This window comes from Paralichthys olivaceus, chromosome 8 (assembly GCF_024713975.1).
Source record: "Paralichthys olivaceus isolate ysfri-2021 chromosome 8, ASM2471397v2, whole genome shotgun sequence".
NCBI classification, from domain to species: Eukaryota; Metazoa; Chordata; class Actinopteri; order Pleuronectiformes; family Paralichthyidae; genus Paralichthys; species Paralichthys olivaceus.
Window position 1 is genome coordinate 19222351 of NC_091100.1, and position 20373 is coordinate 19242723.

The following is a 20373-nucleotide window of genomic DNA, read 5'->3' on the forward strand; positions in this document are numbered from 1 at the left end:
GGACTCTGTAAAAAAACATTGCTGCCTCTGTAGAGGACCCGCACCCGATGTAAATAAAGTATGTAAATATAAAGTATTTAAATATAAAGGGCCATTCTAGAGAAAAGAAAACAACTATTTGTACAATTTAGATGAAACATCACTAGGATTATTTTTATATTCAATAGATCCTTTTCACCCAGATCTTACACACTGGACCTTTAAGGTGATCAGTTCTTTGTCAAGAATACACTTTAAACTTCAATGTACGACAACATGAGGCACATTTTACTCCAACAATCTTTATTCACTTTGTAATGTTTTCAGCTGCTGAATAAAAGCAGCCTCTTCAGCACGCTCAACCGGAATGAAACATCATCAAACTGCATGGCATTTTCTCTTATAACTCAGTTCATTATATTGACTGAATGAAAAACTATTAAGCGCAGGCGTCAGGATTAAGTCCACTGTCGTCACAATGTTGAGCCTTTTCAGAATCACAGCAAAGGTGTAAGTGCTTTAGTCAGCCTGCAAAGCAGAGCTCATCAGACGTCTGTGGTCCGTCCTCAGTCTCATTTCTTACCTGTGCAGGGAAAAAAAAAACACCAATTAATATCTCTGACAATCAATCAGCCTAACAGGGCTTCGCATGTTCTCCATGTCTGTGTGTCTACTCCAGCTTCCTCCCTCAGAACATAGACATGCAGATTAGGTTGATTTGAGACTCCACATTGATCGTAGCTGTGAATCTGAGTGAGAATGATTGTCTTGTATGTTGACCTGTCCAGGGTGTCCCCACCTTTCACCAAATGTCAAGAGAATAACCATTATAGATAATGGACGGACGGATGGATGGATGGATGGATGGATGGATGAGTCATACTGAGACATGACTTCTTTGTTGATTAGTTAGGTCACATTTAATAAGAAAAAGTCATATTACAAAAATAAACTCACAATTTAAAGAAATAAGCAGCAAGGAGAACCTGTTCTTGCCACAGAACAACTCCTTCTGGATGAAATGTGTTGAACCAATCTCATTGTTTGAGAAACTATGAAAGCGCTTTGAATTTCCGACAGATGTAACCAACAATAACCTCACAGTCAACCACTACCGAACATTTCCTCCTCCATAGAAGTCAATGTGTGGCTCTTTCTTCAGCATAGACACAGTTTCTTGCACAATCTTTTCAAAGTCTTGATATTTATGATGCTGTGAAGCTGATGAGACAACAGATGAAGCATTTTGTAATTTGTGAAACCTTTACTTAAGAATAAGTTCACAAGTTAACGCAGACAGACTGATATTCCACATCTAACATGGCCTATAATTATGACTTCTATCTTGCAATCTTTGATTTGTTTCCCTTTAAGTGGCCCTAATTCTCTTCTGTCGCACTTCTCACATGTGTGATACAAAGGTCACTGCTATTTTCAACAGGCACTTAAACTAAAAAATTTTTAAATATTTAAACTTCTTGTATGCACTGTATGGTGCAAGAAAATCATACTCTGCCTGCTGCTTCATAATCCCTGCTGAATTTGAAACCCTGACACTGGATATCCATTAAGATCAGTTTAAAAACAAGCACTGTGTCATCCAGAGACGGCTGCTTTTCAAAAATCCCACTGCAACACGCGATGTGTAATAAATCCTGTCATCGCAGCACAGACACAATAGCCATCATCATAATGCAGGAAGGAGCAGAAAAGTTTTATTCAGACGATAAGGAGCTTTTTTGGGTTTTGCCAGAAGGTCAGCAGATGGTCTAAGAATGGGAGTGTGTCAGCTCAAATCTCGATTCCTCCAGTGCACATCAACACTCTCGGGCATATCATTTAAAACAGGTTACACTGCAGGACAACTTCAGGGAGGGACAACAGTTTCAGATAGTGTGTGGAAGTCTGTTGAGAGTGTGTGTGTGTGTGTGTGTTTAACTGTCATCCGCAGGGTTCTACACATGAAGTCCGTCATTCCAGATTCAAACCCCCCTCCCCTCCGCTCAGCCTTTTCCTTTTAACTTTCTTCATGAAAGAAAAAGCAGCCACAACTTTCTTAAGAGGCACGCACACAAACACGCACGCACACACACAGAAGGAACATTGGGCAATGTACTAAACAAAACCATCAATAGTGGAGACTACCAGAAATGCTACAATAGAACAGAGCAGCACCGTGCCTGGACAGACCACAGGGGCTCGTGTTGTGTGATGTGGCCAGAGCAGTGAGATCTCTCCCTGGGCTCCGAGTGTCTGTAGTGGTGTCCTGGGCTGCAGGGGGTGGCCATCTGAACTAATTGGTTCATCCTTATCTTCTGAGTCACGAAGAATTCTGCTTTCAAGAGGCTCTTTCTCATGAACTGTGGTTTTGGGGTTTGCGTGTGTGTGTGTTTTTTTTTTAACATGACGAGAATCGTGTGGTTTGAAAGCCTTCTGTTCTTTCTCGACAGAAGTGAATCGTGAGGAGGAAAGATGAAGGGGTGATAGATTTGTTTCTGTGTTGTGTGTCTAGTGTTGTTAGAGCAGGACATGTGTGTGTGGTTCAACTGAGCTCTGGTATGTTTGTTTTGTTTGGTTTATTTGGGCTGGTGGGAAAGCTGTCAATCAAACTGTGGTGCGGACTTACTAGCAGGAAGGAGAACGCCTGCGTCTTCTACGTGTTTGGTTCCTCTTTATATTTGTATTCTTCAACCTTCGTTTCAATCAACTATTAGAAACATCATCAACACGGCAACTCGCTCGCTGTACATTTTCCAGAAATGTTCCTGCTGTCTTCTCACATGGACATTTTCCAAACATTTTTCCAGGTGACTGGTAAGATAAGTTTTTGAAAATGTCCAAAGCAACTGTCCCAGATGTTTGCGGTAAAGGAGTAGAGTTACAAACAAACCATTTTATCTTATTTTATTTCATGGAAAAAAAATCCTAAATGTGATATAGTCTGAGGAACAAAGACTTTTTTTCCCGATCAAGGGGTTTAATTAATGCCAGGACAGGAACTTAGACTGTATTGCATTATGGGTTGTTTGTAGGCTGAAGGCTAACAACTTTCTCCAACTCTTTTAATATTTTGTGTGATGCAGTCAGGTATTAGTGTTGCTGATGTCTAGTATGAAGGTTTGTGTGAGATATTTTTCTGCTATAGAGGAAACAAATTATTCTCATGCAAATAAACATCTCTTGGTTTCACTATAGAAATGGACCATGGACAATATGAAACATGGCGTGGTGAGACGTGACTTGACTTGGCGTGGTCTGACGTTCATATGACATTACACCTCGAACTTTGTAAAAAGAAACAGTGTGAACCCGAGCTGGCACAGAACCACAAGTCAACGTGTATCACCACCTGCCCTGTCCTCACCTGGAAGCTTGAGCCACTTGGGCACTTTGCCCAGGTCAGATCTGGTTGTTTTAGCCGCCTGGGTGGGGGGTGCAGATGGGTCTCGCTCATCCTGTGTGGACCCACTGGCGTCTGACGTCTGCTCAGGAGGGGACAGTGGCTCCTCTGAGCCCACAGAGCTGGAGGAGGGTGTCGGGGACTGGATCATGCAGCTGAGGTAGAAAAAAGGGATAAAGAAAAAGGTGGACATTTTTAAAGTGTCACCGGTAAAGGTAGCTTTGAGAAGCGCAGGATGTTTTTTAGTTTTCTTGAAGTATTTAAAGCAGCATTATCTTTTGGAAGAGGAACTGAGCCAGAAATCAAATAACAAAGTGAGATGAAGGTCTAAAAGTGAGGAGGAGTGATGACCTTGTTAAAGAAGCAAGAGGACGACAGGTGGGGGGGGGGTCACTTTAGGGAAATGGGCTCTATCTTTAGATGGAGTGGAAAACTGTGTGTGTGTATGTGTGTGTGTGTGTGTGTGTGTGTGTGTGTGTGTGTGTGTGTGTGTGTGTGCGTGTGTGTGTGTGTGTGTGTGTGTGTGTGTGTGTGTCCACGTGCATGCGTGCGTAGGAAATGAGGGTGCATAGGGGCACCTGCTGTTTAGGCAGAACCTCAAAGGCATTCCTATGATGACAGCTTTGTGACAGGAAAATAGGCTGGTTGCTGCGGGCTACAAGTGCATATATAAATATATATTTATATATTTTGAAATATATAAATATACACACATGGCCAGGCGCTCGTTTAGACATGCATACCTCGCAATGGTCTCATTTGCTTGTAAGGCTGAGACAGAGGAGTGAAGGAGTTCCCTCTTTATGTAAAAATCTGTGGAGGAAACAAACAGGCACAAACACAACGTTAGCTATTGTTCTATTATATTACATTCCTCTGTAATACTCCAGAAATTCAAATCAGCATGTGACAGAAAAAAAGAGAAAACACCCCCATAAAAGACCTGTGTTATCGTCGGAGCCGAAGTAAACCAGCGCACCAGGAAACAAGTCGGCCTGCAGACAGACAGAGGGAGAGAGGAGGAGAAATGAACAGAAGCCTTCAAAAATGTTTGGCACACAAGTCAATTTCTGCAAAACACAGAAAAATCCAAACAAAAGTGGCTCCTGCTACACACAAACCAAGTGCCGCCGCCACATCCAAGACAAAGTCAAGTTGATTTCTGAGGATGATTCATTGCTCGTGGATCTGAAGCAGAAACCGTGGTTCTTTGAAGCAAAACCACAAAATGAGCGCCAATCAAATGGTTTGTGAAAACACTTTCACCCCTCAAGCACAACACTCCTCTCCAGTGAGAGTCTTAATGGTTATAATGGACCAGTCGCAGGCTGATATTATCAACCGTACAATTATGAGGTAGAACCACAGACAGACAGACAGGCAGGCAAGAGGGGCACATGTCTGACTCAAACAGAGAGCAGACGAACAAGACTAGCTTTAAGAAAAGCTCCTGCTCATGCACACATTCATATCATCAGGTCAGCAGAAGCTCAGAGTTAAGTAAATGTTGTGGGAAGTACAAACACTAAGTTTCAGCTGGTGGTCACCACGTGGCCGGAGATAAAGACACAGAGCGAATCTGTATTTTTCTTTTTTTTCCAGTTACAATATCCTCATGATGTAAAATTACATGAAGACAAACAGGCCTCATGATGATGTTTACTAGAAATTACATATAAAATAGAGCCATTAAAATTGTATATATGTAAGATGCACTGATTGTCATGTTATGTGCCTTAGGTCAATCAAAACAAGACAATCTCTGTATAAAACACAGACCATTTAGCATTTGGAATCATTGCCCATTTTTTTTACATTAATGTTTATTTCCTAATCAATACTATGATAGTTCTCACAGACACTCTGGACATTGATTTGTTACTTTTACAAAACAGGCACCTGCCCCTGAGTCCCTGTGCATTAAACTGTGTATTAAACTTCACCCATGTATCTTTTCCTTGTTTGATTGATGACCTCATGCAAGAACAAAAAATGCTGTTTACACAGCGAAGATATTCTGTTTTTTCTGTGATAGACCTGCAACTAAAGATTAATATACTTATTATTTTCTCAATTGTTCAAAGATAATAAAAACACTGTCAGTTTCCTGAAGCCAGCAACGAAAGTCTCACAAAACCTGTGCTTGTCTGATAAACAGCCCAAAACCCAAAGATGGTCAGTTGACTATAAGACAAATATAACGATTAATCGATTATCAAAATAGTTGCAGATTAATTGTTTGTCTGAAACATCAAGTGAATCGACACTTTTTCCAACAGAAAATGAACTGATGTTTTGTCGCCGGTTGCAGTCGTCCTCTGCTCTTTCAGACCTTTATGATAAAACACTTCTTAACAGCTTTTAAACAGATGTCAAACATGAGCTGTGGAGTTAGTTTTTGTTTGAGAACACCAGCGGACAAAGGATTTAATAACCCTCTTGGATGTGGTATCATGGTATAATCTTACATGGATCTATTATAATTTTTTCAATGTTGTGATCATATATCAATTAAAAATGCCAGATGTCTGCTTCTAGCTTTACATCCTCTGTAACACTATCACATATGTAGCCTTCATGTGCTCATTATGGACGACTTTTACAAGATTCCTCTCTCCAAATGAGTTGGCTTGAAACATTAAAGCCGGCCTGAGCCTGCGTTTGGAACCATCTCCTGAATCTAATGTTAGCTTAGTTATCTAATACATGTGAGCTGCCGGTGACGGTGAGCTACAGCATCATTTGTCTTGTCGGCCGACAACATCAGAAGTCGTAGGTACTGTAAAGCTGGTGAAACATTTTCCACGAATCCTAGCCCATCGCTGTTTCTAACTAGCAGTGTAAAAAGAGAAGGTATGACTGTGGCTGGGATTAGGTGGGTTTATCACAACCTGTCTTACACACACACACATACAAACACAAACACACACTGTCCTTTCTGTCTCTGTCCCCCCGTACCCTCACTAACTGGTTGCTAAATTGGGACGTGCTGGCCTAATTGCTATTATCACAGTCCTGTGAGCAGGAAACAATGTGTTACAGTGAAACTACAGACATTCCTGCAATCCTGATCACTCTGGCAGCCACGCTTCTAGTCGGGATACGACAGGGCAGCGGGACAAGATCTGTGTGTGTCTGTGTGTGTGTGTGTCTCTGTGTCTGTGTGAGAGAGGGAGAGAGATCGGGAAAAATATATAAGAGAGGAATAAAGAGAGAAAAAGAAAACAAGGCAGAGCAAATCCTGATGGAGGACAGAGGGAGAGACGGATGAGGGAGGGGATGCCTGGTATCAAAGGGCTTCTGGGTTGGAAAACATTCCTTTCTTGACATGACACAAAGTGATTAGAGTGTGTGTGTGTGTGTGTGTGTGTGTGTGTGTGTGTGTGTGTGTGTGTGTGTGTGTGTGCGTGCCTATGAGAAACAGAGAGTACATAAGCATGTGTTTTTATGTGGAAAAAAAGATTATTTGAGTGTGTCAGAGATTGATGTATTGACAAGGAAATGGAGCTAGCCGACAGTGTATGTGCGCGACGTGACACCAAGTGGAATAAAGATTTTGTTTTATGCAATTTAATGCTTTTAAGGGCCTAATGGACAGAGACATGGTGGTGAGGACGGAAAGGGTGGGGGGGATGGGGCACAAGAGAGGGATGGTAGTGGTGGTGGAGTTGGGGTACAGGAGAGGGACGTGTAGTGAAAAACAGACAGGGAGGGTTCAGAAAGGGACAAAAACATGAAAAACAAAGCGACAGATGACTTGCATCACAGCATCAGATTGGATTCAGAAATGGTGGCACCAGAAGGACACACAAACAAACACACATTTCAAAGTGAGCTTTCCACGATCATTATCTTTTGTCCCTCTGAGGAGCTGAATTTTTCTTCATAGACACGACACATCACTTCAAACGACTCTCTCTTCCTCCCCTTCATTCCTCCACTTCTTCACTTGTCTGCTTCAGGTTCCACGATGTAACAAGGTGGGACTTGAGCGCTCTTTTGTGCATCAGTCAAAGTTAACATTAATCATGACATTTAAGCAACATGAATAGGTTTTTAAGGTCAGTTAAACTGTTGTACCTTTGTCTCCTTATCTCAATTTGATGTGATGTTGCAAATTAAGCTGCTGAAGGCAGAAATAAAATAACTTTTGTGTTTTTCCATTTGTATCTCTTTGCTCTCGATTCTAACTGTACAGATCACTCTGAACTCGAAGGCAACAAAACATCAAGGCTGCCCATTGCTCTAAATGTGTGTGTGCATGTGTGCGTGCGTGTGTGTGTGTGTGTGTGTGTGTGTGTGTCAAGATCAAAGCGAGGCCTGTATTAACCCCATGTGCCAGCCTGGGAAAAATCAAGCCCAGCTGGGGTCAAGGACAGTGGAGAGAGGGGGGAACGAGTGTGAGAGTGTGTAGGAGCGAGAGAAGAGGGGGAGAATGGGAATGTGCTGGGGCTTTGAAGAGGAGAGAGCGACCAGCAGATACATTTTACAGTCAGTCTGTGCATGTGTGTGTGTGGATGTATGCATTGGCTTCTTTTACTGTATTCATGAGGTCTGAAAACCAGTAGCCTACTATGTTTGTGGGGTCCAAGAGCCTTTAGGAGACCAAGTTAAAAAGTCAAATAATTGTGTTCTGGAGTTTGATTCACATCCACATTACATGTTTTCATCTGAAAATGCTTCAACCCTGCTACAGACACGCCTGGTGTCCACACTACTCCAAAGTATAAGAGGCGTTAAGACAGCTGCTCCCTGATCTAGATAGAAAAGTCTTTGCTCACAGCTGTTGTACGGTTACAAATTCAAACTTTTACAATGATTACAATTATTCAAGCAATCTGTGACAATTCCCAAGTCCAGCTGGACACACATGCCTTCCTGTTTACACCAGCATGCACATGCCTAGTGCATGAGAGTGGTCATGTGGATGGGAGGTAAAACTGTTATGGAGCAATAATACTTGTGTGTAAAGAGATCATTATAGTTTGAAAACACTGTTTTTAATAGTAGTGCGAATGTAGCCTGAGCGTGATGTGGTTTCTTTGTGTCAAACTATTCTGATTGTTGTTGAGCTTTGAATAAAGGGATGTCTTCATGCTGAAAAGTCAATGTGAGAATTCTTACCTGGAAAAGTGAAGCTGAAGGGTCGTTCAGAATGGTTTTTGGGGGTGTGATGACTGAAACAAAGTTTTAAAGCAAAAAAATGTGTAAATTAAAAATGGGAACATTCTTACTAATGAATATGAACGCTAGAACCACTAGAAATGTATATTTGACAAAGTTATTAGAATATGGACAGAATTCATTGAATGCAGACATGTAATATGTTAAACTGCAGGTTTCAAAAAAACAAAACGATCAGTTCTCATCCTAAACAAATGATGAGGAACATCAGACTGACTGAACTTCTTCTCTTTTGGAAACAATGAATAACAGCATAACATATTTATACACCTACATGGTGGATGTTGGTGCTTGATGACACTGTGATTAAATAGTGGGAAATTAAATGACACTTACACAGGTAGAAACTAAGCTCAGGATTCTCCAGGTGACTCTTCACAAAGTTCCTCACGGTACCAACTGGACAGAAACACATAGGACATCCTTCATTATACATCAACAAATAAACTGTGGAGAAAAGAAAAAAAATATTTTTCTGATGGAATTTCCCTCCAATTTGTTGTGCTGCTTGTCGTGTTGCTGTTGGGGCTGAGGTGGATCTAACCCCTGGAATTACAGACCTGTCTCATTCTTTCTGTCTCTCTGTCACTCTGGTGTGGCTACGCTCATACGTGTGGTGAGGAGGCCGCAAGTAGCTTTTGCATTGCAGCCATACCTGTGGCTAGCCAGCTGAAATGAACACTCTCCACATGGCATACACAGGCACCCACAGGCAAACACAGACACACACAGACACACAAAAGGAAATGCACACACCTGTCTCCAGGGGCCTGAAGAAGCCTTGTAGGACATGTCTGTCTGGGAACTGGACCCTCAGGACCACCTGGAGGCACACAGGCAGTGGTGTTCATTTTAAAATCGGTGCATTTCACACAAGCAAAAGACATTGTGGTTATTTGTTTGTCTCTTACTCACTTTGGGATATCTGTCCATCTTCTCCTTCATCTGGGCTTCTCTCAGAGATTTAGTCATCAGTGGAGCCTCCTCCAATACCTTCCTACAGAAAGAGACAGACCGAGTTACAATGAACTGAGCTGTGAGATACAAGAGCAGGTTTTATCATCAGTAATATAAAAGATGGACAGAGAGGAGAAAGAGTGTGTGTGTGTGTGTGTGTGTGTGTGTGTAGATATATATATATATATCTCCTCCTCTGCCTTGACTCGTGTGTGGCCGGATATGCGTGTGTACGTGTTGGCGGTAGAGACGAATTGCTGTGGTCGGCTTAATTCCCCCCTTGGTAATTGTAGTCATTGGAACAGTAGTAGCGTCGGCATGAGGCAGGCAGCTAAGTCAATATAGACGGAGATTAAAGGATGTACACGTTGAGGTCTCGACCTGATGGTGTTTGGTTGATGGCTGGAAAGTAAACATCTACACACAACAGGCTTACCAATTGCTCCCTGTATGCCATATTTAGAAGCTTTTGTAGTCTGCGTGGTGTCTTATAAATGAGAACTTGCTTGAAAACACACACACATAATGTTTCAGCAGCTGTGGTCTACAGCAATCACATCCAGAGTAAACTCGCCTGCATCTGTTTTGAAGAAGCTCTCATAAATAAATAAAAACTTCAAACTCACAATAAATAAAAACTTCAAAACACACACAGCAATGCCGACACTCTCCCTGCCTATGGCCTCTCATCATCATCGCTATGGTATTCTGCAATTAAAGATTATACATGGATGAAACACCACAGGGCCAAACTGACTAATTATCCGTTACAAACAGAGCAGGGTCATGTTTTATCTGGATGTGTTTTTGCAGCAACAAATCATTTTATAATGACTATCGCACACAGCCCTCTGACCTTTCGTCAACAACCTCCATTCACATCCTCCTCCTCACCTCTCGCTCTTCAGCTGGGCGAAGCGCTTCCGCACGTCATCCACTGTTATTTCAAAGAACTCGTCGGGCAGATCCCTGTGGTCCGCAGACTTACGGGACATGGAGTCCAGGTGGTAGATGAGAGGCTCCCTCTCCACTGGCTGCAGAGAGAGAAAGTGATAGAATGAAAGGATGGAATAGAAAAGATGACACTGATGGTTTCATGTAAAACACCCTCAAATGTCATGGTTTTGACTGTAATTAGCATGGTTGGCCTGAAAAGGAATCAAGCGCTTAAATCATAAGCTACAAAAATCTAACTATGTCCATTCAAGGTGGAAATCCATAAAAAGAGAAGTAGATAAGGTTAAAGGGCAGAAACTTATGACCTGAAACAAATGTTTACCTTAAAGAACTCCTCCCCATGATCCATGTCCTCATCTGGCTGGTCAGCAGTGGTGTGACACTATAAAGGGAACAGAAAAGTTTTACCCTGTAACATGTGCGGAGACATTGTTGTCTTTTGTGTTCCAAGGTCAAATATGAACTTTTAATCCTAAAAAAAATATAGAGTAATCTAGAGTAATCTGTCAATGGGGAAAAGAATATGACTAAATGAGATTTCTTAGTTTTCTAAGTCGATCTCTACACTGTCCAATGTAAAAAATAAAAAATAATCTTCTGATATCTCAGATATAAGGGATGACACTTCAGTGTTAATAAGCCTTCACTGGCTCAGCAGAAAAACTGAGTGAAAATCAAGCAATGAAAAATAAAGACTGGTTACTCGACAATGACTAATTATAATAATCTGAGGTTTAAATTGTTTTTGACCTTGTAAAGGACAGCTGGAGTAAAGACAGTTTTTAAAATCATCTTTTAAACCAACAAGGACAAATGCTTAGAACACAGAAGTAAAAAATCTGCTGGATGAAATTTGCGTTGAAATAATCTTTGTTAAATATAAAATAATCTAAAACTGTGGTTAGCCTTTGCAAGATTTTTTGCCATGGATAAAAAAGAAAACAGTACTAAATCATCCTAAAACAAAATCTTCTGATTTTCTTGATTTGCTCATGTACTAAGAACTCTCACCTTGGTGCTTGAACCGTGGCTGGATTTGGCTTTCTTGGCTTTGGGTGACTCCACTGTAGCAGCCAGGCCGGACAAAGACGAGGATAAAGACGGTGATCGTCCGACTGCTCCTCCCACTGGGCCACCGAGGCGCTGACCACCTCCAGAGAAGGGGATAAAAGGGGCTGAGGGAGCGAAGGACGAGGAAGAAGATGGTTGAGAGCTTAGTCCTGAAGGCCCTGCCTTCTCGCCATCGTCCACTGAGACACTTTTCTCGACAGGGGGGACTTTCGGCCGAACTGCACCCTGGGTGTTCAGAACCTCTTTCTGTTCTACAGGAACTTCCTGTTGAACAGGAAGGGAGTTTGCGACAGAGGCAGGGGTTGGCGTAGGCAGGGTTTCCATTGGCCTATCAGGGCTTGAATTTTTTACTTGCTCGTCTGTTGTCGACGTCGCTGGACGTGATGGAGCAGGATCGGGCTGTGATGATGTGCTATGTGTGGTTTCCTTGGCAACAAGCATGGTTGGAATAGCAGCAGTTTCAATGGCTTCACTGTCATCTTCCTCTCCAGGAGATTTATTCTTTTTGAGTAAAAACCTTAAAAGAGATTTAAACAAAAACATAAACATGGGCATGAACTCAAAATCAGTCTGTCTCTAGTTTACATGGTATGAACATACTTCAAACATGACTTAGTTTCTTTCAATGAATTATTATTAAAATCACACAAAAAGCATGTAAAAGATTTAATACAAACAGGTTACCTGACAATGGCACTTCCTCCTGTGAGACCCAGGGACTTCAAAGTGGTCTTCTTTAGTGCTTCTTCCCCACTCACCTAAAACATATACACGCACAAACAGTTGTGTTGCCATAGAACCCATGTTCCATGTCTTGAAAAGGGCGAATCAAAGGAACATTCCATACCTCATCTCTCATGTAAACACAAACAGGAGTGGGTCCTGACTCGGGCAGCCCTGACACGCTGGAATAAGTTGATGACAGGAAGAAAAAGAGATATTAAAATTAATGGTGAATGATGTTTATTTGCTTAAGCTGTGAGTAAACAAAACCCAGAAGTGACTCTCTTGTTGAGGGAAATCATCTCTGTGATTTTACAACAAAACCTCATGCGTAGCAGTGGCATGCTGTTTGCATGTGTAAACCATGTGTGCACAATCCCGTGTAGAAACTAACTGATCCATAAATGTTTTACTATTGTTCTCCCAGATTCCGAAAAAAATCAAAGCTTACCCCTCTGCTTCCCAACATTCCCAGAGCTTTTTTACGCTGGTGTGGAGCTAAAATTCATTTCATGGAAGTGTAACTTCCTTGGAAAAGGATTAGGATACGGAGTGATGTCATTTAATAGAGATGAGACGAGGGCTGGACAGACACATGAGCACCTGGAACCTCACAGCTGGAACTACTGAGTAACAGCTGCACGTGTGTGTGTGTGTGTGTGTGTGTGTGTGTGTGTGTGTGTGTGTGTGTGTGTGTGTGTGTGTGTGTGTGTGTGTGTGTGTGTGTGTGTGTGTGTGTGTTTAAATGAGCAGTGGTGATGTGTGGGAAAGATCAAACTTCAGTAGAGGAGTGGTGAGAAGAAAGAATGGTATCTAACGCAGCGTTGCCTGCATTCATTCCCGCACAATGACCACCTTCACCTTTTCCGAGCAGAGTGGAAAGTCAAGGGCAACACAAACACACAGCTATTCTTGTGAGGCCCAAACTGGGGCTAAAGATGTATTGCAATATGGCAAATATAATATGACAGAACACAACAGTGTTAAAAACACAAATTAATGACATGAAATACATAAAACTCTTCCTATGTGTCAACTGAAGTTTGATAATATTCTTAAAATCTTAACGTTATTTTATTGAATTTTTATTAATTTGCAAAAAATGAATCATTTAGATAAATTATTGTATTAATGTACACAGAATTTCATATAATGATAATCATATCATCAGCATATTGGATCAAAGATGTTTGAAGCCTTTTTGGGCACCACTGATTTTAGACGTACAATTTCCACAGAGTGTCAGGTTTTGATAAAAAAGTTGAGGTTATGAGTCTGAGGTGAGACGTTAACTACCTCTTTAGCTCAGAAGAGTCAAGGCACTGTGCATAAAAGACAAAGCAAACAGATTTTACAGTCTGCAGGTAAAATAAAGTCCCTTTTAAATTTGAAAACTATTGTGCCTTGTTTTTGTCACGTCAAACTTACAGAAAAAATTAGTTCTCAGAAAAGTTGAACTTAAGAAAACTACTAGCCAAGACGTAAAGCCTTAGGATTGTTATATGATTATAGTGAATTATGTGTTTCTGATTTAAAACCACTGATGCTATTTTTTAAAGAAACATCTGAAATGGGAATACAGAAGGGCAAAACACTTCTCTGCGGCTTCTCTCTTAAAACCTCAAACATAGAAAATCCCTTTGTTTTCCAAAAAAGTCCTTAAACTTATTCTCAGTTTGGTCCTCAAAGACAGACAGAAACTTTGTACAGGCACATGACACACACCTGATCTGAGGGAAATGTGTGAGCAGCTCCCACAGACTCTGTCCACAAGAAAAGGAACCCTGGAGCCGAGAGCCATCCTCCATCTGAAGAGCAATCCGCACCTGAGGGATGTGAAACCACAACTGTATTTTATATGTGAAAGACAAAAATACACTTTACACCTGCACACGTGATCCTGGAATTAACAACAGGTCAAAATGATCTCTTAAACTGCGGTTCTAACAACTACATCCAGTGTGTAGGAACTGTAATCGTGTGATAAAGATGAGACTGATGTGTCCTGAATGGATCTAATCGAGATTTATATCATTCATTTTTTAGAAACATAGGCCACAAAGGATTTTTCAGATTTTTTAACCTTCACTAAAGAGGATATGCTTTCAACCCTGTCTGTTGACTAGTTTGTAAGAGGGATTATGCAAAAACTACTGAATGGATTTCCATGAAAATTAGTCCGAAGGAAGGGATATGGCCTAAATAAGAACCCAATTCATTTTGGCCCAGGTCCACTCAAAGGGGCAGATCCAGACATTTTTTTTAATCACTTCCTCAACTAGCAAGATTGGGCTTTTTTTCTGACATCTTGAGACAAAATCAGGCACATTTAGGGAACTTATATCTATGAGTGTGTGCAATTTGGTTCGACATAAGATTTGAGGGAACTGTTGAGCCTCAGTTGAGGTATGCGCTCCACTGGGTGCCATTGTAGTTCTATTTACACAGAGACCATGGAAAATATTCACTCAAAATGAAAAAAGTAAAAAAGAAAAAAAGCTAAACACACTACCACATTTCAAACATATACTGAATAGAACTCTATAGGAAAGTGGATGAACAAAAATTCTCCTCAGACCTTTCTTATTGTGGGATTGTGTGACAAAAAGTGTACTTAAAGGTCCAGTGTGTAAGATTTAGGTGAAAGGGAACTATTGGCAGAAATTTAATGTAGAATAATTCTCATGATGTTTTTACTAGTTCGTTTCATCTAAATTGTAAGAATTGTAGTTTTCTTTACCCCAGAAAAGGCCCTTTATATTCAAATACTTTAGATTGACATCGTGGGGACCCTCTCTACGGAGGCTGCCATGTACGTTAGTCCAAACTAAACACCTTTTGAGTTTTTATGAAAACTGAAGCTACCACAGGTTCTTTTTCATGTTTGGAAGGAGAGGTGAGGTGAGGGGTGTTCAGTTGCAACATGCAATTTCAACACTAGATATCAAAAAATTCTACACACTGTACCTTTAAATACAGAAAAGGAAACACTATATTATGCATCAACTCCCTAGGTGGTAATTTCTAAGCTCTTGGCTCAACAATCTCGAGCAATTTTGCGGGAAGGCAAATCTTAAATCAGACTTGATTAAGCTGCACATCTGGACCTGTGTCTGTCTGATGAAGAGCAACACCAGACATCAGAGTCTGTGGCCTGGTGTTACTCTTTGTTTATGTTGCTGTTGTTCTTTCTTTGTCTGAGTCACTCAACAAGTTGTTTGTGTTTACTCAGCAACCATGTAGTCCAGCACAGAAAACCTGCTGCATGCCGGCACACCGGGAGAGATGAAATGAACGCTATGGCTGTCAACGGCAAAACATGAAACACTCTCGCACACCGGCTTGGCTGACGTGAACACTGAGAGAGACTCTGTGTGTGAGGGGGGGATGTGTATGGTGCAAAGGTGAGGGTGTCTGAGTGTATAAAATCTGTGAGGTATCAACACTCAGCCATCCATCAAATGAATAAGAACAAGAGATCAAACCCAGCCGTGATTTTACAGCTCAGATTATGATGCCATGATGTCATAGGAAACTACAGCTCAGCTACAACAAAGTGTTTTTGGATGCAAATCAGAGACAGAGAGCACAGATGGAGAATTCATACATTTTCAGGTACTGACAGTAAAAAGACCTAACAGTAATATATTGGAGCAATATTGATTTTGAAATTTTAGACTACATACTGTATCATCTGGGATGTTTTTTTCCCCAGAGATAATTATGGGTGTGATGTGCGCAATTGAAGCAGAGGTATTTCCTTTCTTTCCTACTGATACTTCCTGGCACAGATTCTTTGAACTTTGATGCAGGGTTTCTTCACACCGGTCAGAATTTAACTCTGTGGAACTGAATGCTCCAGAGAACTGTATCTTACAGGATATTTAGTACGAATCATACTATGATACGCAGACAAAAAAAAAATACATGAGGATTAAAATGAATGCAGAGGCTTCCACAGTAGGTTTGACTTCGCCTTCACAGGAACCAGATCTTAACTTTTTACTTAACGACCTACTGGAAGTTTTGGCCGACAGCACACATCACTTAAGTGCTCCAACTACAGATGAAACAGTTATAGTTTCATACTAAAATTCCTTGTCGTTAATTTTAATGTTTCAAAACAAATTATCATTAAAACTGTGTTTAATTACCAAATTTTTTAGAATACTGTTCAACATCAACCAAATACTGCGCATCCAGTAATGTGGGCTTATTAGCATTAACTGAAAACATAGTGGAAGGCATTAATTCCACTCCAGAGGTTTTTCAGCTGTCTAATAGGACTAAGTCTAATGTGTGATCATATTATGCTTTTATATAAGAGTCCTGAAAGAAAGCTGATTGAAGATTACCTTGTCAGGAGAACATGCAGAAAGACATATCAGCAAAAGGAAACAACACTTTCAAAGCAAGGTAGTTAACTTTGAAATGATGTGACGATGTCAGAATGGGGAGAAATATCATAATCCGTCTGTCTAAAATGCTCATCCCTTATCAATAATAAAAACTTATGCCTTCAGGGTTATCAAATAAATATATTATCCAATCAAATTAATAAATATCAATAATTAGAATAATAAAATGATTTCAGTGTGTATCTTGGAACTAACCTGGCTGTCGGCTGCAGCTTGTTTCCTTGTACTTGTGACCATTTCCAGTTTAGCATTATTGGGCAGGTTGGCAAACCTCCATGGCACCGTCAGGTCAATAACAGTCCTCTGAAACCTGCCGCAGGATGATGACAGAGGAGAAATATATGAACATAACTATAAAATACTATTTTTGATTTTCGATAAACAGAAGAACCAAAGTATCTCTCGACTAGAGCTGGTGAAATCTCCTGTCATTAACAATAAGAGAAGAAAAGGATCCAAAATGCCACAGAGCGCAAGTTAGGTCAGTGCATTAAAATTCAGAAACACATTTTGCATTTTGTTTAACTTTAGGTTTATAAACTATGTCCTGAGGTGTATCTCACTTATGCAAGTTAAATGTTTTGAAGCATGTTTGTCTGTTTTTCTGTTGCTAACGTTTGGTTTTCCAAGTACTTTGATATACTGTACACTATAATGTACTGTTACCTAATTTACCAGTAAAATCAAAATTAATTCACCTAAATGCGTTTGGACAGGCCCATACAGTTTAGTGTAACAATAAACCAATTTATTTGACTGGTTAAATATCAGCAGCCACATGAGTTCATGTATCATTGTTCACTGCTGTTAACTTATCAAACTTAACCTCTCACACATAAGATACTAAACCTGATTCAGTTCACACATGTGGTTTATTTGCTCATTCAGATGTATGAAGATAAAAGACAGGTGTGCCAAAAAGTGATCATCTGCCAAAAGGTGGATCTCCACGAGAAACTGAGCTGAACTTCCCCATGGGGATTAATAATGTCTTTATGTATCTATCTATGTATCTATTGCTGCCTGTAAGATATTTAAACTGGTAAAACGTACTGGATTGTTTTACAGTCATGGGCGTGAAGTAAAATAATGCAGAGTCTTAATGATAATTGCAAAGAGATAATTGACAGCCAGTAAAACACATTAGCTTCAAAATATAAAAAAGGATATTGCACATAAGCTACCAATATACAAAGACAACTGTAGTATTACCTATAATCACGTAGTCTGATCGTGCTCTACACTACAAACACTTCTTTGGCTTCAAATTTGCTCATTTGTTTACAAGAAACATTCACATTTCACAAAAACATATTTTGACAGTCACCAGGGACATTAAGGTTAGGTGTTTGTTTGCGTTATGACTGTGACATCAGCTGTGGACGTATATAAACCAGGAAATACAGCTTTAAGAAGCAATCGCTTTTTTATTTTATACGACAGCTATCCAGGTTATGAAAACAATACAGACTGGAGACTAAAGGCTAACACTCATGGAGCTCATGTGTCAGCTGCACTAACCCACTGTCAGCCTCACTCACTTCAAACCGTGATCGTCCGGGTTAAATCCGTGTTTTCGGCACACGTCCTCCAGCACCTGAGGGTGACACACATCGACTTCCATCACACAACGCAGCTCAATGTTTTGGTTTCATCAGAAACTGATCTGTCACTGGCTAGCTGCTGTTAGCCGAGCAAGCTAGCTCAGAGGAGAACAGTTCGCGCTGGGAAACTAAAGAACAGAATTTAAACACGCTGTAATGTCAGAAAACGTGAAACGAGCAGTAAACACGAGTTACCTGTAGTAGGTTTGTGTTTGGAGACACTTTGACTGCTTCTCTTCTCCCATTTGGAGTCAGGACCGTCACAGCTGTACCGCTGGCTGCCATTGTGTGCCGTGACGTCACAGTGTTTGTTTGAAAAAACTTTATTGACGCTACACTGGCACAATGATTCAGGCAGTTCACCTAAATTATATGGACCAAAAAAAAGACACGAGTAAGATGAGACATTTATTTCACATGCAATCAATAATAATAATAATATGAGTCATCATCTTGATCTGTATGCCACTTTTATATAAGAGTCCTGAAAGAAAGCTGATTGAAGATTACCTTGTCAGGAGAACATGCAGAAAGACATATCAGCAAAAGGAAACAACACTTTCAAAGCAAGGTAGTTAACTTTGAAATGATGTGACGATGTCAGAATGGGGAAAAATATCATAATCCGTCTGTCTAACATGCTCATCCCTTATCAATAATAAAAACTTAAGCTTTCAGGGTTATCAAATAAATATATTATCAAATCAAATTAATAAATATCAATAATTAGAATAATAAAATGATTTCAGTGTGTATCTTGGAACTAACCTGGCTGTCGGCTGCAGCTTGTTTCCTTGTACTTGTGACCATTTCCAGTTTAGCATTATTGGGCAGGTTGGCAAACCTCCATGGCACCGTCAGGTCAATGACAGTCCTCTGAAACCTGCCGCAGGATGATGACAGAGGAGAAATATACCTTTTCTTAGAAAAGTTACAAAGTTACTTCACAAGAGGATAAAAACAATAAAACAACAGATTCAAATTCAAAATAATTATGACTAACAATCTGAGGATCTCCCTTTTCATGAGAACCACTGAAGAAAAACTATTTTTGTTTATTTCATTTCATTTTTCCAAGAATAATTCTGGAGACTGAGATCAATGAAAACAAATTTGTCTATGTCCATTTAACTAATTCATGATAAAAAAAAAACATACATATAATTTTCTACATATGGAGTCACACTAATCTGGCTAAACAAGCCTTTCCACCTCATGCACAGTGACCCACAAAAGAAAGAAAAGATAGATCCTGTCTGTAAACCGGCAAACAACATCTCCAATCTGTTCCCCATATGGATGACTTCATACATGATGGGCCATATGCAGCTCCACAGACAACCTTTAAAGAAATGTACAGAATCAAGGCTGTTTTCCCTCAGAAAGAATCCAATCAGATCAAAGCTGGAATCAGAACGGACAGACAACAGGACACATGGTGCCAACAGATGGAGAGGTGTGAGGCCTGAGCTTCAGAACGCCTGCAGCTGACCGATCGACCACCTCACATACACAAGTCCACCTGGAAGTGAAAGAGAGAGAGAGAGACGTGAATACAGCCCTCAGTTCTGGGGGGAAATTGCCGCCGTCTGAATAAACAAACAAACAAACAATCTGTTTCCTTCCTCAGTCAGCAGGATAGAAACTTCAAAACTATGCCTGAATAAAATTCAAGCACATGGAGGCCTCTGTGCTGGGAGTTAAGAATGTTCTACACATTTTCACAAAAAACAGATTTGATCACTTGAATGTCAAACAGATATACAAATTAAATACAGGGTCTGAAAATAAACTTTTAATGGCAGCATGTTACTGAATGTCAGACTTAGAGTGGATACTGAAAGTGGTTAAGATCTTTTATGGCTTCAATCAGAACCAATTTAAATCTTCTTCAAGATGTGTTTTGTTGTTTGGAATAAACTAATAAGGGCTTTAGATGAGGCTGAGTCAAAGTAAATTTAAAAAGACAAATTGTCGATAGTGTCTGGAAACGTTTTAGCAAACAACTGCATTCATTGCCTTTCCACTGTGGTGCTGGCATGTGGACAGACCAGTGTATTATCAGATGAAAACATTATCA

The 20373-nt window shown here is 40.3% G+C and overlaps 1 protein-coding gene across 2 annotated transcripts; it reads right to left on the reverse strand.

Moving 5' to 3' along the window:
* Window positions 1-265: 265 nt before the first annotated feature.
* Window positions 266-19168, reverse strand: aspscr1 (ASPSCR1 tether for SLC2A4, UBX domain containing). Of its 2 annotated transcripts, XM_020083659.2 has the most exons (18): window positions 19062-19168; window positions 18489-18656; window positions 18231-18286; window positions 16885-16999; window positions 13997-14097; window positions 12396-12453; window positions 12233-12306; window positions 11489-12065; window positions 10800-10859; window positions 10415-10554; window positions 9479-9560; window positions 9320-9386; window positions 8900-8962; window positions 8504-8556; window positions 4323-4374; window positions 4123-4192; window positions 3344-3534; window positions 266-562 (listed from the first exon to the last, which is right to left on the reverse strand). In XM_020083659.2, the coding sequence occupies exons 1-18, from the start codon at window positions 19101-19103 to the stop codon at window positions 552-554; spliced, it is 1980 nt and encodes a 659-aa protein (XP_019939218.2). In that variant the 5' UTR covers window positions 19104-19168; the 3' UTR covers window positions 266-551. The 2 variants fall into 2 exon arrangements, with proteins under 2 accessions (XP_019939218.2, XP_019939219.2); XM_020083660.2 differs by lacking the exons at window positions 18231-18286; window positions 19062-19168 and having other exon boundaries at window positions 18489-18607.
* Between the last annotated feature and the right edge of the window lie 1205 nt (window positions 19169-20373).